The following is a 13,560-nucleotide window of genomic DNA, read 5'->3' as shown; positions in this document are numbered from 1 at the left end:
CAGAAGTTAAGCTCTCCTTGCAACATGGCAAATTGAACCTCCCCCACCCTCATTCAGATCTGGCGTTTGGAATTATTTTGGTTTTCATGTGATGTATGACCCTGAAGGTAAGCGCGTCATGGACTAAAGTAAAACAGTATGTTGGATGTGCCACGCAATGCTCAATTACATGGGTGGGAGCTAGGGTTGCCAACTCCCTGAAAAATAAATAAGGGACACCTCGTGGCCAGGGCCAGGCAACCCAGTTGTCTTCACCATTCCCAGTGTGGTGAATTTTCTAGCTCTTTTTTTGTGTGTGAAATTATTTTTTTTAACCATTTGACTTGAAGTTGATTTAAGTAGATGCATATTCTATTCTTTGTGATATGAACACATGTGAAACAAATGATCATTTAGCCATTTATTTTTAGCTCAAAATGACAACATTAACACAATAAAACAGGTCTCTTTCTTAAACAGAAGCCTGTCATGCTTAACTTTTGAGAATATAAGTAAATCTTTCTTTAAAAGCACTCTGTCCTGCTTAACTTAAAATAATAGAAAACAATAGAAAGAAAAATATTCTTGTAACAGTGCACATTTAGTGCATTTAGTACAATTGGCTTCAGTTGAGGTATTATTTCAGCTTTTCTAATGGTAATCAGCTGTTCCTGTTTGTAAACCCGCTTGTTCCCATGATTACGCATCATAACTCATCATCATTATTCACCTATGTATTACTTTTATGTATTGATTACAACAAATAGATGACTATCTATCCTTGCAGTTGTTTATTACACAAAATAAATTATATTATCACACTTCTGGCCACATAGCGCTGATATTCACTGCACATGCCCATATTAACTTTTTCCAGCCAGGTGTTTTCCTTTTCCCATTCTTCCCTTTCTCTGAGGGGAACAAATATTGCTGCTCTAATGCTGGGCTCGCACTGTGCGATTTTTGGCCCATTTTGAGACGATTTTTGAGTCGTGCGACGGTTTTGGCGATCGGCCCGATTTTGGCCTTCATCGTGCGTCGTGTAGTATACGTGGGGTAACGAGAAGTGATTAACACCTCACGACCAGCTCCCGATCATCAATCGCTCGTGAGGGTCTCACCACAGCCGCTCACACTGCTCACGCGCAAACACGTAAACGTCGGTGAAAAAGACGTTGCAGCACGGCTGTGCAGCGTGCGATCTGGACACAAGCGATGGAGGCACAACTTTTAGAACTTTGGAAAGCTCATCCGAGCCTTTTCGATGTGGCATCACAAAATGATCACGACCACAACAACCGTGAAAATAGTTGGATTTACACTGCTGCTCAATCACAGCTGCCTGATAAATGTTTTTCATTAGCAATTTAGCAAAGTTGGTGGTGGTGGTGTGTCTGTGTGAGTGAAAGACAGAGAGAGCGAGCGAGCGACAGATTTTCTGTTATAACCTTAATTTTATGGAGGCACAGTGTGAGCTCTCAGGTCGCATCAGAGCATCGGGTCGTATAGTGTAAGACCTGCATCGTGACCTACCAACTTCTAACCCTGCGAGTCAATCGTGCAGTTTGAGCAGGAGCTGAATAACGTGACTGAAAAAATCGCACAGTGTCTGCCCAGCTTTAGGTGTACTGTCGTCCGAGACTTGCACCGCAGTGTCGGCGTTTGTTTCCCTGTTGGCCATGCTTCTTGTTGTGGTCATCTGTTGTCTTCCAGTATTTTCTCCGCAAGCGACCTTTCCTCGACCAATGAGATGAGCGGTAATCTGAATTGTCATACACTTATTGTCATAAGTGTGCTGTCAGCTCATTGGTCACAAAGCAGGAGAGGGGCTGGGAATTATGTTTTCAAACAAAGCGTTAATTCCATTAAAAGTTATAGGCCACTTTTGATTCTCACTGTATTACGGGACAAAGTGCGTCCCTTATTAGCTCAATACGGGACGTGTACTTTTGTTTCGAAATACGGGACGATTCCGTATTTTAAGGGACGGTTGGCAACCCTAGTGGGAGCTAGTGTGTTAGCGCAGTTAGCTCGTTAACGTGTTGGCCGTCTAGCCCCATGCACGGGGCTATCAGGGGTAGCTCTTTAACGGAGATTTGCCGTGTTGTGGCGTTAAGGTCATTTTAACGAGGTTAACCTGAAAGCACTAGTGGGAACACAACGAATATGACTGCACATTTATGCGACATCATCCTAGTGCAAAGACAAAAACAACAAGCATGCATGCTACAAACTTTACCTGAGTCATTTAGACAGCCGTTAGCACATGATTCTCCTTATGGGGACCTGATATGTTTAATACGCTGCTGAGAATATAGCCCAGAAGAAGCGGATAGTATAGCTTTTATTTTGGAAAGAGACATTTCTCTGTAATAAACTCTCTTTTCCAAAGATGAGTGATTCCTCAATCAGATACAGGGCTAGCAATATCGCTAGCCCGACGTCCTGGGGCTAGCGATTTTTCCAGTCGGGCTACCAAAATCTATCTCTGCCCTGCCCGTCCGGCTATTGTAGGAAGGAAAAATATATGTCAATGCTTTTGCATTCTTTTGGAAATGTAGCTGGGTAATTATGTCTTTGGCATTGGTGAGCCACTGTCAATATGTGACATATTGAAATCGTTTGAATTTGCGCTTGTTTTTTTGCTTTCACTTTGCAATCGTGTGAACTGTGTATAGAGAGCGACAGTACTGATTGGTGAGTGATGATAATTTGCGCACCAATTCCTCTGACATCGTCTTATCAATCGTTAGCTTACTATGCAAACATGACAAGTGAAATCTCCGGCAGCTTAAACATGTGAGAGGTTGATCGCGCAGAGAATTGCTGAGCTTATGTGAGTGCGTGTGTAAAAGCAGCAGGATATATATTTCAGTTCTGCTGAGCCAAATAAGACAGGTCAGGGTGAAGAAGTGACAGCCAAAGAAAAGCTTACCACAAAACGGAAAAGTTATGACAAATCAGACTATAAGGCAAAAAGAAAGTGCAGCTTTATGGTTTCATGGACAAAATAATTTCTGTGGCTGCGATATGATGAGCTAAATAACCAGGGGTGCACATAAGTGGTCCGCAGGTGCGCATTCGCTGTCAAAATAAAAAACACGCACTAGGGTTAGGGTTAAATTTAAAAACTGTACTTTTGAGTTAAAATATATATTTATAATTTTAATAAATGACAAATTAAAAAGGCATGAACATTTTATTTTGTATCGAAAAAATATCGAACCGTGACACCAAAGTATCGAACCGAACCGAACCATGAATTTTGTGTATCGTTGCACCCCTACTAAATATATATGTATCTATAAATATAAATATATGTACACTAGTGATTAAATAAGGTGTACCAAAGGTTTAAACCTTTCACACACTGGCTGTAACAAAGGTTTAAACCTTTCACATACTGGCTGTACCAAAGGTTTAAACCTTTCACATACTGGCTGTACCAAAGGTTTAAACCTTTCACACACTGGCTGTACCAAAGGTTTAAACCTTTCACACACTGGCTGTACCAAAGGTTTAAACCTTTCACACACTGGCTGTACCAAAGGTTTAAACCTTTCACATACTGGCTGTAACAAAGGTTTACACCTTTCACATACTGGCTGTACCAAAGGTTTAAACCTTTCACACACTGGCTGTACCAAAGGTTTAAACCTTTCACATACTGGCTGTAACAAAGGTTTACACCTTTCACATACTGGCTGTACCAAAGGTTTACACCTTTCACACATTGCCTGTACCAAAGGTTTAAACCTTTCACATACTGGCTGTAACAAAGGTTTACACCTTTCACATACTGGCTGTACCAAAGGTTTACACCTTTCACACACTGGCTGTAACAAGGTTTAAACCTTTCACATACTGGCTGTACCAAAGGTTTAAACCTTTCACACACTGGCTGAGTCGTTCCCATTGCTCCTAAATGTGTTATGTCGTCATGGCAAGGGCACAAGAACTCAGAAGGCCCCCAGAAGAAGAATGCCAGCTACGTTGAATCATACAGGGCAGCATAGGTCTGAAATATGTTGCCAAAAACTGAGGGTATGTTTAACATTTAGATTTAACATTTAACATTTAGATTTAACATTTAGATTTAAATATAATATTTAGATTTAACATTTAACATTTAGATTTAATATTTAACATTTAGATTTAATATTTAACATTTGATGAAAAATTACAAATATTTTACTAAATGTTGTAAAAATTTACTCGAAAAAATATGTTTTTGTAAGGTTTTGAGCTAAATGTGGAAAAATGTTGCCGTTAATTTCAGCATGTTTCACTTTACAAACGGCGCCCCATACCCCTGAGTCCCCGTGTTTATAACTCCGCGGGCGTGATTAAGGATGCCGTGCAGGGAGGGCAGACGCCCCTGCACGGCATCCTTAATCGCTGCACCGTTATACTCTCTCCCGCATTTCATGTCTGCAGAGAATGTTATCTCTCTCTCTCTCTCTTTAGTGTAAGTGTAAGTGTAATAGAAGCAGAAAACCAACTTTATTAAAGCAACTGACAAATTCTGATTTGATTTGCAAGTGTCTTTACCTTTTATGACTTGAGATAACTTATTGTAAATTGATGCTATAATAAAACTGAATTAAAACTGACATGACTTTAATTCAACTCAGCCATTTTGTACGTAGTATAGAGCTAAAAGTGTAGATGCCGCTACACTGTCAGAGTATTAAGTACTTTACTTAATGAAGCAATGCAAGAAACTTGTAGAAACTTACCACCTGAGTCAAGGGTTCACGTTTTTCCTTTAATTTTTCAGCAGTCTGTATTTTTATCAGAGACTTTTGCAACTTCCGTTGTTTTTAAGTCAACTCCAGTGAAAACATTTCTTGAAAAAGGCAAAGCCCTGTGGCTGTTTGGGAACTAAGGCTGCTGGTATTTTACAGAATAAACAAAACAGAACATCCACCAGCTAGCATGGCTAGCATGGCTAGCTGGTGGCACTGACAACTTAAAATTATGTTAAAAAAAGAACAAAAGACTTTTCTTTTCACACATGGCTTGGAAAGTAACGATAAAAAGATCTGTACCAAATTTACTTTTTTCATATATTCCACCTCTAACTTTCAGGATGGCTGCTAGTTTTTGTGTAACAAGCATAGGAACAAATGAAGTGTGGACATAAGCTCCTCAGTGGAGGCCCCAACCATGTTACATAAGACTGAGGACCTCTTGGGAATTCCAATGTAAATAACAAGTCAGGAGGTTGAGCTCTTCCAGCTGGTTACTATGGAGCTGATTGTAAATTGAAGCATGCTGAAAACAACTTCAAAATGTATCACATTTAGCTCCAAACTTCTTAAAAGTCTGCTTTGATATTACTTTTCAAGTCACAGATATTTGCAGACTTTTTAATGTAAATCTAAATGTAACATAAACATGTTAAGTATATGTGCCAGTTCTAAATATTATTGGTTAAATCCAAATGTTATGGGAAACAAATTTGCAGTATTAACAACCCATTCATTCCCATTTGAGTGTTTCAATACAGCTGGATGATGCAAAAGACTAATGCACACGAATAGCAATTTGGGGGGCGCTAGCCAAGAAGTTTGCTCAACTGTCGGCCTCAATGTAATAGCAGGAATACACAAACCTGCAAACAAATTGTTGTATAGAGATTAATTATTGGGCAGCATTTAATGACTGACAAACGACTCTGTTACTTTAACTTCCCCTTGTTCAGTTCAACTTACTTTCCCCCTTTTTAAAAAAAATACATTTTAAACAATTAATCACTATTCTCTTAAGGCAGTGTATATACATAAAAGCAATCCATTCGAATAAAAGGCACACCGATATCTTTTGTTAACTGTATCATTTTAAATAATTTTTCTTTAAAGTTCTCCTCATTATTCTTCCCACATTCCAAACCAACTTAGGAGTCGGGTTTCAAGATAAGATGCCAGTGCCTTTAACCTACTGGGCGGTTTAAACGTTTCACACACTGAGTGTGTTGTTTTCTTTGGCTCTGAATATGTTATGTAATTATGGCAAGAACCCAAAGGTCCCCAGAAGAAGAATACCAACTACTGTAAACCATAAAGGCCAGTAGAGGTCTGAAATATACTGCTCAAAAACTGATCGTGCTTAAATCACAAATGAGATCTTTGTGAATGAAATATTTAATAAATATATTACGTAATTTTTTGAGAAAAAACAACAAAGTAGACAGTCAGTGAAAAACAAAGCCATAAGCTTTCTAAATTTAACTAAAAGGTAAAAGTTTTATTTCTCGGGTGTTTTCTTAATTAATAAATGTACGAAAACAATAATCCTACACTGAAAGCACACCGTGTGTCTAAGACCTGAAACAAGCACTGTTACCTGTGTTCCTCCTTAGCATAGCCCTAAATTTTCCTAACTTCATACACTGTTACAACTCCGATTTTTCTTAACCACCTGGTACAGGTGTAACAGTTGTAACAGAGTGTCTTAGAGATGTAGTGTAATTTTATATTGGTTAAGTCTTTTCGCAGATCGCAGATCATTCATCCCAACAGCAGTTAGACTCTATAACTCCTCAATCACGATGTCATAAGTCACTGGACACTGTGAACATCCACGGTCACCACTTCATGCATAATGGACCTTCCATGACCTTCCAAGCTATATAGTTTATGTCTTCCATATTTCCAAGTATATCCATAATCACATACTGTGTATGCTACCATTGTATATAGTGTATTATCTTACTTTTTTTCATTGATTGTACTTAATTGTATTTTTGTATTTCCTTCATATATCTGTACTTGAGCTGAGGTGACGCAAAAATTTCCCCGTTGTGGGATCAATAAAGTCTTATCTTATCTTATCTTAACCACGTGCTTTTATTTTGAAAGCAAACCGCGGTTCGTTGTTCTGGAGTCTTTCCACGTCCTCCGGCTATAAAACAATCATCGTCATATTTGCAGATATAGTCCATCTCAACATTAAGCGACAGCCTCACTAAGCGAAGCCATGGAGACATTATACAGCCTTCTTGGCTTAGAGTGGATAGACGGCAGGAGCATTTTAATCTTTTTGTTTGTTCTTCTGCTTACGACTGAAGTTTTGAAGAACAGAGTGCCAAAAAACTTTCCTCCCGGACCGAGGGCTCTGCCTTTCATTGGAAATCTTCATCGCATCAGACCTGATAGAATTCATCTGCAGTTTGCAGAGGTATACATACTAATTATTATTAGTAGTAGTTGTAGTAGTAGTAATAATAATAATATTTTTGTTGCTGTTGTTGTTATTTCATGTCATAAAAATCGTGTGCACCAGGCATTTAAAGTGCTGTTGCTCTCTTTTTGAAAGGTTAGTATGTATTCGTGCAGAGCCTGCCCAATTTTCTATGGGGTGTTAACCAGAATATGATGTGGCGCCCCCACCAAACACCTCATCTTCACCACTGTTATCCATATTATATATATTGTCTGTCCTTTGTGTGTGTGTGTGTGTGTGTGTGTGTGTGTGTGTGTGCATTCTACAGTGAAGACAACAGTTATCATGAGTCACTTGTGGGTTGGAAAGTAATAAACCAGCAGACAGGACATTTATAAAGCAAGTTTATTTTTTTTTAATTGCTTTTGAAATGGGCAGCACGGTGGCACAGTGGTTAGCACTGTTGCCGCACAGCAAGAAGGTCCTGAGTTCAATTCCACCATCAGGCCGGGGTCTTTCTGTGTGGAGTTTGCATGTTCTCCCCGTGTTTGCGTGGGTTCTCTCCGGGTACTCCGGCTTCCTCCCACTGTCCAAAGACATGCAGCTTGTGGGGATAGGTTAATTGAATAATCCAAATTGCCACTAGGTGTGAATGTGAGTGTGAATGGTTGTCTGTCCCTGTGTGTTAGCCCTGCGACAGACTGGCGACCTGTCCAGGGTGTACCCTGCCTCTCGCCCTATGACAGCTGGGATAGGCTCGAGCACCCCCCGCGACCCTGAAAAAGGATAAGCGGAAGCGAATGGATGGATGGATGGATGCTTTTGAAATGTGCAATAGGGCAGAAGAGTCACAGAGCTTTCAGCGTAGTCCTTAATATTTTCTTACATAAAAATAGATACCCATGGAATAAATAAAGTATTTCTTTTTGTTGTCATTTTTGTCTATTTATTGAGAGAAATAGACATTAAAGTGTGTGAAGCTGTATTTGTATTCAGAATAGGAAGTAACTAAAACAAATTATGCAGATCCCAACCCAGCACTGAACAGAATCTTCTGTTCATGTTCAGTTTGCAGAGAAATATGGAAACATATTCAGCCTTCGATTCTTTGGTCAAAGAACTGTGATCATTAATGGCTACAAGCTTGTCAAAGAAGCCCTAATCCAACGAGGAGAAGACTTCATGGATCGCCCCAGCCTACCAATGTTTGAAGAATTGATTGGGAATAAAGGTGATAATTTTACTTAAAAAGTTTTTAAAAAGTTTTAATAAGACCAGCATCACTAGCCTGTCACCTTTTTAGCAATGTTAAAACTTAAGTCAATATGTTTTTGACTTTGATTTTAAGTTACTTTGCGTCTAACGCAGTTTTGTTTTTCCAAAAGGTCTTGTGATATCAAATGGGTATCAGTGGAAGCAACAGAGGAGATTTGCTCTTCATACACTCAGAAACTTTGGTCTGGGCAAGAAGACCCTGGAGTTATCCATCCAGCAGGAGTGCCAGTATCTCACAGAGGCTTTTGCAGATCACCAAGGCACACACAGACACACATTAAACTCACACTTTTTATGATAACACAGTAATAATACTTTTTTTTTAATCTTCGTTAATAATAACCATTAATGGTTAATATGGCTATATCCTTTTACTTTACCCCAAACTTCTGCATGACAACGTAAACCCACACATTACTACATAAGACTCTAAATCCAACTATTCAAACAGTCATAGTGAAACACACAACAACTTCCTACGTTTTAAACTTAAACATAAGTCCATGTAAAATTTGTTTTAAAGTATCCAAAATTCATTAATATAAGTTTACTCAAATTTTTTGTCTAATGGCCTCTTTCAGGAAATCCTTTTAATACCCAGTCACTGTTAACCAATGCTGTGTCCAACATCATTTGCTGTCTGGTGTTTGGGAATCGATTTGAGTACACTGACAAGCAGTTTCAGTCAATTCTGCAGCTCTTCAATGAGATAGTGTGCTTGCAGGGAACCATGTGGGCACAGGTGAAACTCTTTTACATACTGCAGTTGTTGTTTGACTCAGGATTCATACAGAACATATATAAAACCACTTTAACTGAACTTTTTTGTGCAGCCCAAGCTGTTTTTGCAAACGGAGCAGTTAGTGGAGCATAACTATTGTGCATATTAGACTCCTCCAAAGCTCTGCCTTTTCTCAGATTCTGTCACTGATATCCAAAAGCAGAAATATTTCAATGTCGAGTTCATTTAAAAACAGTGGAGGAAGAAAGTTACATATTTTGAAATCTGGTGCAATGTAAAACTGATATTAATTGCAATTAAAGTGCACTTTAAAATTGTGTTTAAATGAATTTGCTTGGTTACTTTTCATTACTGTCTATCACAGTTTAAGCCTACTTTTGTCCAATTTGAGCTACTTAACATTAACATATTGGTTATTCTGTTTACTTCTAGTAGGTTGCCATGGGTAGTTGATAAGTGAACTGCAGGGACACCATGTGATGTAATATCTTTGAAAGCTAACTGTTTCCAGGGTGTCAGATGCTTTATTGGCTGTCTTCCTGTTCTGTAGATTTACAACACATTACCCTGGCTGATGAGGTGGCTGCCTGGACCTCACCAAAAAATATTCACTATAACCCAAAAGATAATTGACTTTGTAGAAGTCAAGATCAAAGAACACAGAGAAAACTTCAACCCATCATCACCAAGAGACTACATTGATGCTTTTCTCTTAGAAATGGGGGAGGTAAGTGTTTTCAAAATGTGTTCTTGTTCATTTACATTTTTTAATGAAACATGTTTCCCACTTCTGGCTTTTGTGTTTCTGATAGAAGGAGGACGAAGACTCTGGTTTTAGTCTCAGCAATTTGTGCATTTGCACCCTGGACTTGTTTGGTGCTGGAACTGAAACCACTACAACTACTTTACACTGGGGACTGCTATACATGATCTACTACCCTGACATTCAAGGTGTGTGTATGAACAATATTAATCCTGAATACACACTTGTGACCATCTTTCTATTAGTTTTTTTCAGAGATTTCTCACAGATCATTCTTATGTTGGGAGAGAAAGATGTGTAAATTTCCCCCCTGGTTATCTAAGCAGCATAAACATCAGTTACTTTTTTAATAGTGCCAAATTTCAACAACAGCCACCAGTTTGTTTTCTCACTATGTGCAGAAAAAGTCCAGGCTGAGATCGATGCTGTGATCGGTTCATCCAGACAGCCGTCTATGACTGACAGAGAAAACATGCCATATACTGATGCGGTCATCCATGAGATCCAGAGAATGGGCAACATCATTCCCCTCAATGTGGCCCATGTTGCAAACAGGGAAACGACAGTGGATAAGTACACAATCCCAAAGGTACACAAAGCAATTGTGAAGAGAAATTTTATAGCACTTTTGCATTTTCCTTTTTTTTTTTCAGATAGATTTTGAATTAAAAACTAGGAAAGCCGTCCTTTTATTGTCTAATGCCAGGATTCTCAAAGTTGGTTGACTGAAATAAAGTTTTGTTTTGAATTCCAGAACATCCTAAACCTGTTGTGTTAAGTTAAACAAGCCTATATGTCACGTGAGAACACTGTAACTTCCATAAAAAGCTGCCCCAACGTCACCACAAAATGCAGAAAATATATCCAGTAAAATGTGTTTAAGCTAGAAAATAAAAGCTAGAGCAAGAGTGAGAATGGGACACAAATGAGATGGACTGAGATGCTGAGACATCCCAAAATATACTTGGGGCCTAAACATTAAACACAGTATGAATATAGTTAGTTTCAATTCAATTTTATTTAGATATCACCAAATCACAATAACTGTCACCTTGGGGTGCTGATTATTGTTAAAGTCCAACAATCAACATTATGCACTCCATACTGTACAGTAATGCCACTGTTTTGCACATGTCTCAACTCTGTATATTTTTACATATTTTATTTATTGACTCTATTTAATTTGTATAATATGTGTATACACACACACACACACGTAGAAAAACATTTAGTATACACATCCAGAAATTTTTTTTTTTTTTTTGCATATACTATTATATATTGTACATATATTTATTAGTTTCAGATTTAGCCATTCGTATATTTTGCCTGTTTATGTTATTGTATTTCGCACAACTCTGTTGCTTGTGAAGCTCGCACACAAGAATTTCACTCGCATGTGCTGTACCAATGTACCTGCACATGTGATGTGACAATAAAAAGTGATTTGATTTGATTTGATTTGATCAGATGGCTCCTTTTAGGGAATTACTTGGGAACAGTAGGAAGGAAAAACTACCTTTAAACAAGAAGAAACCTGCAGCAAAACCAGCTTCAGGGAAGGGCAGCCATCTGCTGTGACCAGACGAGGGGTGAGGGGAGGAGAAAGGAACAAAAAGACACACTGTGGAAGAGAGCCAGACATTAATAATAACTAATGATTAAATACAAAGAAATGGATGAACACATAGAGAATGAAAAAAGAAAGGGAAGGGGAAGGATTTTAAATTTAATTCTAGATTTAACTGGAAGCCAATGAAGAGAAGTGAATATGAATGAAATCTGTTCTGTCTTTCTAGTCCCTGTCAGAGCTCTTACTGCAGCATTTTGGATCAATGCTCACTGAAGGCTTTTCAGTGAGCATTTATAGTGACCCGGTACTAATGAATAGTCTACTGTAGAAGTAATAAATGCACAAACAATTAGCAATACCAGAAACATGTATGACAAACTGACTAGCACAAACGCTAAAGAGACACAAATAAATAACGCTTCTAACTGGCTGTATTTTCTCAGGGTACAATGATCATACCTGCTCTACACTCGGTCTTAAATGACGAGACAATGTGGGAAACTCCAAACTCCTTCAACCCTCAACACTTTCTCGACCAGGATGGTAAATTCAGGAGGAGAGAGGCCTTCCTTCCTTTTTCTACAGGTTAGTCAGTTGTTGCAGTTCCTCAAAATCCAGTTAAAGGATGTTTCAAGCCAAGTGTTTTAAGAAGGCAAGATTAATAAAGTAGTATGTCTTGCCATTAATTGTTTGACTTAGCAGCCATTTACAGTTACAGCCTTAACTTTGGTAGGGGATCGGTCTGTTAATGGTATCTCTGTTAAGTTCCACAGCTGCAGCAATAATCTGTGATCAAAGTGATTAACTTCTAAATTGTGTGAATAAAACTTGTGTCTCATTGTGTACTCAGGCAAGCGCTCATGTCTTGGAGAACAGCTGGCCCGGATGGAGTTATTCTTGTTTTTTACCTCCCTCCTTCAGAGGTTTTCATTCTCTGCACCTGCTGGAGAGCAGCCCAGTCTGGAGTTCAAGTTAGGAGGCACTCGCAGTCCCAAACCTTACCGCCTCTGTGCCGTGCCACGTTAAACCACCAGTTCTTGTAAACCGAGGGCATATCTTTCTCAGTACAATGAATCACAACTAATCACTGTCTTCCATTATTATTACACTGTCTTCCAGCTAATCTATTATATTCTATTATATTTGTTGTAATGAATGATGATCTCCTATATTACAATTTTAGAATAATGCCAGTTGTGATTTTTTTGTCCTCTCTGTATTAAAGGACTGTTTTCAAATATGCAGTAAATACATTCTCTTCCAACTCTCTTAAAGTCTTTTCCAAACCACATTAAATTTGTCAGACCTACCAGACTCAATGTGCTTAAATAAATCACACTGTCATTAGGATTTGTGTTTAAGGTCACAATATAGTTTCAGAATCGGGTGTGACGGGTGGGAGTACAGTTAGTTTCAGTGCTGTTTATCAGTTTGAGAGTGCATGATGTAATCAGGATACTTCAAATGGGTTTTGTGAAAATAAAATTTCAATAAACACTTTACTCTTTATTTAAAGGCTTTCAGAGTCACTTGTTGTCTTCATGAATAAAACACCACATTCTGGCATGTGAAGAAGTAAAGAACTTTTCTTGGGTGTAAATCAAACCTTTGCCTTTGCACACAAAGAAAATTCTGAGGTGTTCTTTATCTTCACATGTGCATGATATAAAATAACCAGTGAGAGAATGTCACCACGTCTAAAGTAACCATGGTGAGGCAAATATTTAAATCCTTAAGTGAAAGCACTATTACCACACAAATACTATTAGTGACCAATAATTCAGCAATCTTAAGATTATAAACAAAGGATAATTATAGGCTGGATGTGAACCGCATTGCTGGCTGGAGCTTTTGTGTGGAATCTGCCTGTTCTTTGTACAGACACACAATGGGACACACCTCTAAAAGTGGTTGAAAACAGCAAGTTTCAGATTGGTGACAGTAAAATTGTGAGATTAAGAGGACTGAGGTACAACTGGAGCAGGTTGAGAGGTTGAATGGGTGCATTGGAGGCTTCAACCCCTAAACTGGGAGAGTGCATTCAGCAGATTACAGGTTCTG

At 38.5% G+C, this 13,560-nt stretch overlaps 1 protein-coding gene across 1 annotated transcript; it reads left to right on the top strand.

Annotated features, from left to right (window-relative positions):
• The first annotated feature begins 6,865 nt into the window (after nt 1–6,865).
• LOC113016257 (cytochrome P450 2J4-like) lies at nt 6,866–13,008 on the top strand. Its single transcript, XM_026158959.1, has 9 exons — nt 6,866–7,161; nt 8,215–8,377; nt 8,532–8,681; nt 9,003–9,163; nt 9,714–9,890; nt 9,976–10,114; nt 10,328–10,515; nt 11,943–12,084; nt 12,350–13,008. Exons 1-9 carry the CDS (start codon nt 6,961–6,963, stop codon nt 12,523–12,525), a joined length of 1,497 nt encoding a protein of 498 aa, XP_026014744.1. The 5' UTR covers nt 6,866–6,960; the 3' UTR covers nt 12,526–13,008.
• The last annotated feature ends 552 nt before the right edge of the window (nt 13,009–13,560 follow it).

The sequence above is a fragment of the Astatotilapia calliptera genome, chromosome 23, assembly GCF_964374335.1.
Source record: "Astatotilapia calliptera chromosome 23, fAstCal68.1, whole genome shotgun sequence".
NCBI lineage: Eukaryota > Metazoa > Chordata > Actinopteri > Cichliformes > Cichlidae > Astatotilapia > Astatotilapia calliptera.
Note: the sequence above shows the minus strand (reverse complement) of the source record. Positions and strands in the feature narration are given on the sequence as shown.

What these genes read in the sequence shown, in the direction of transcription:
- LOC113016257 (XM_026158959.1), top strand. Translation starts at nt 6,961, where the DNA reads ATGGAGACATTATACAGCCTTCTTGGCTTAGAGTGGATAGACGGCAGG. An exon ending in GGCTTTTGCAGATCACCAAG is followed by an intron (nt 8,682 to 9,002) that starts GCACACACAGAC and finishes GGCCTCTTTCAG; the next exon opens with GAAATCCTTTTAATACCCAG. An exon ending in TTCTCTTAGAAATGGGGGAG is followed by an intron (nt 9,891 to 9,975) that starts GTAAGTGTTTTC and finishes TGTTTCTGATAG; the next exon opens with AAGGAGGACGAAGACTCTGG.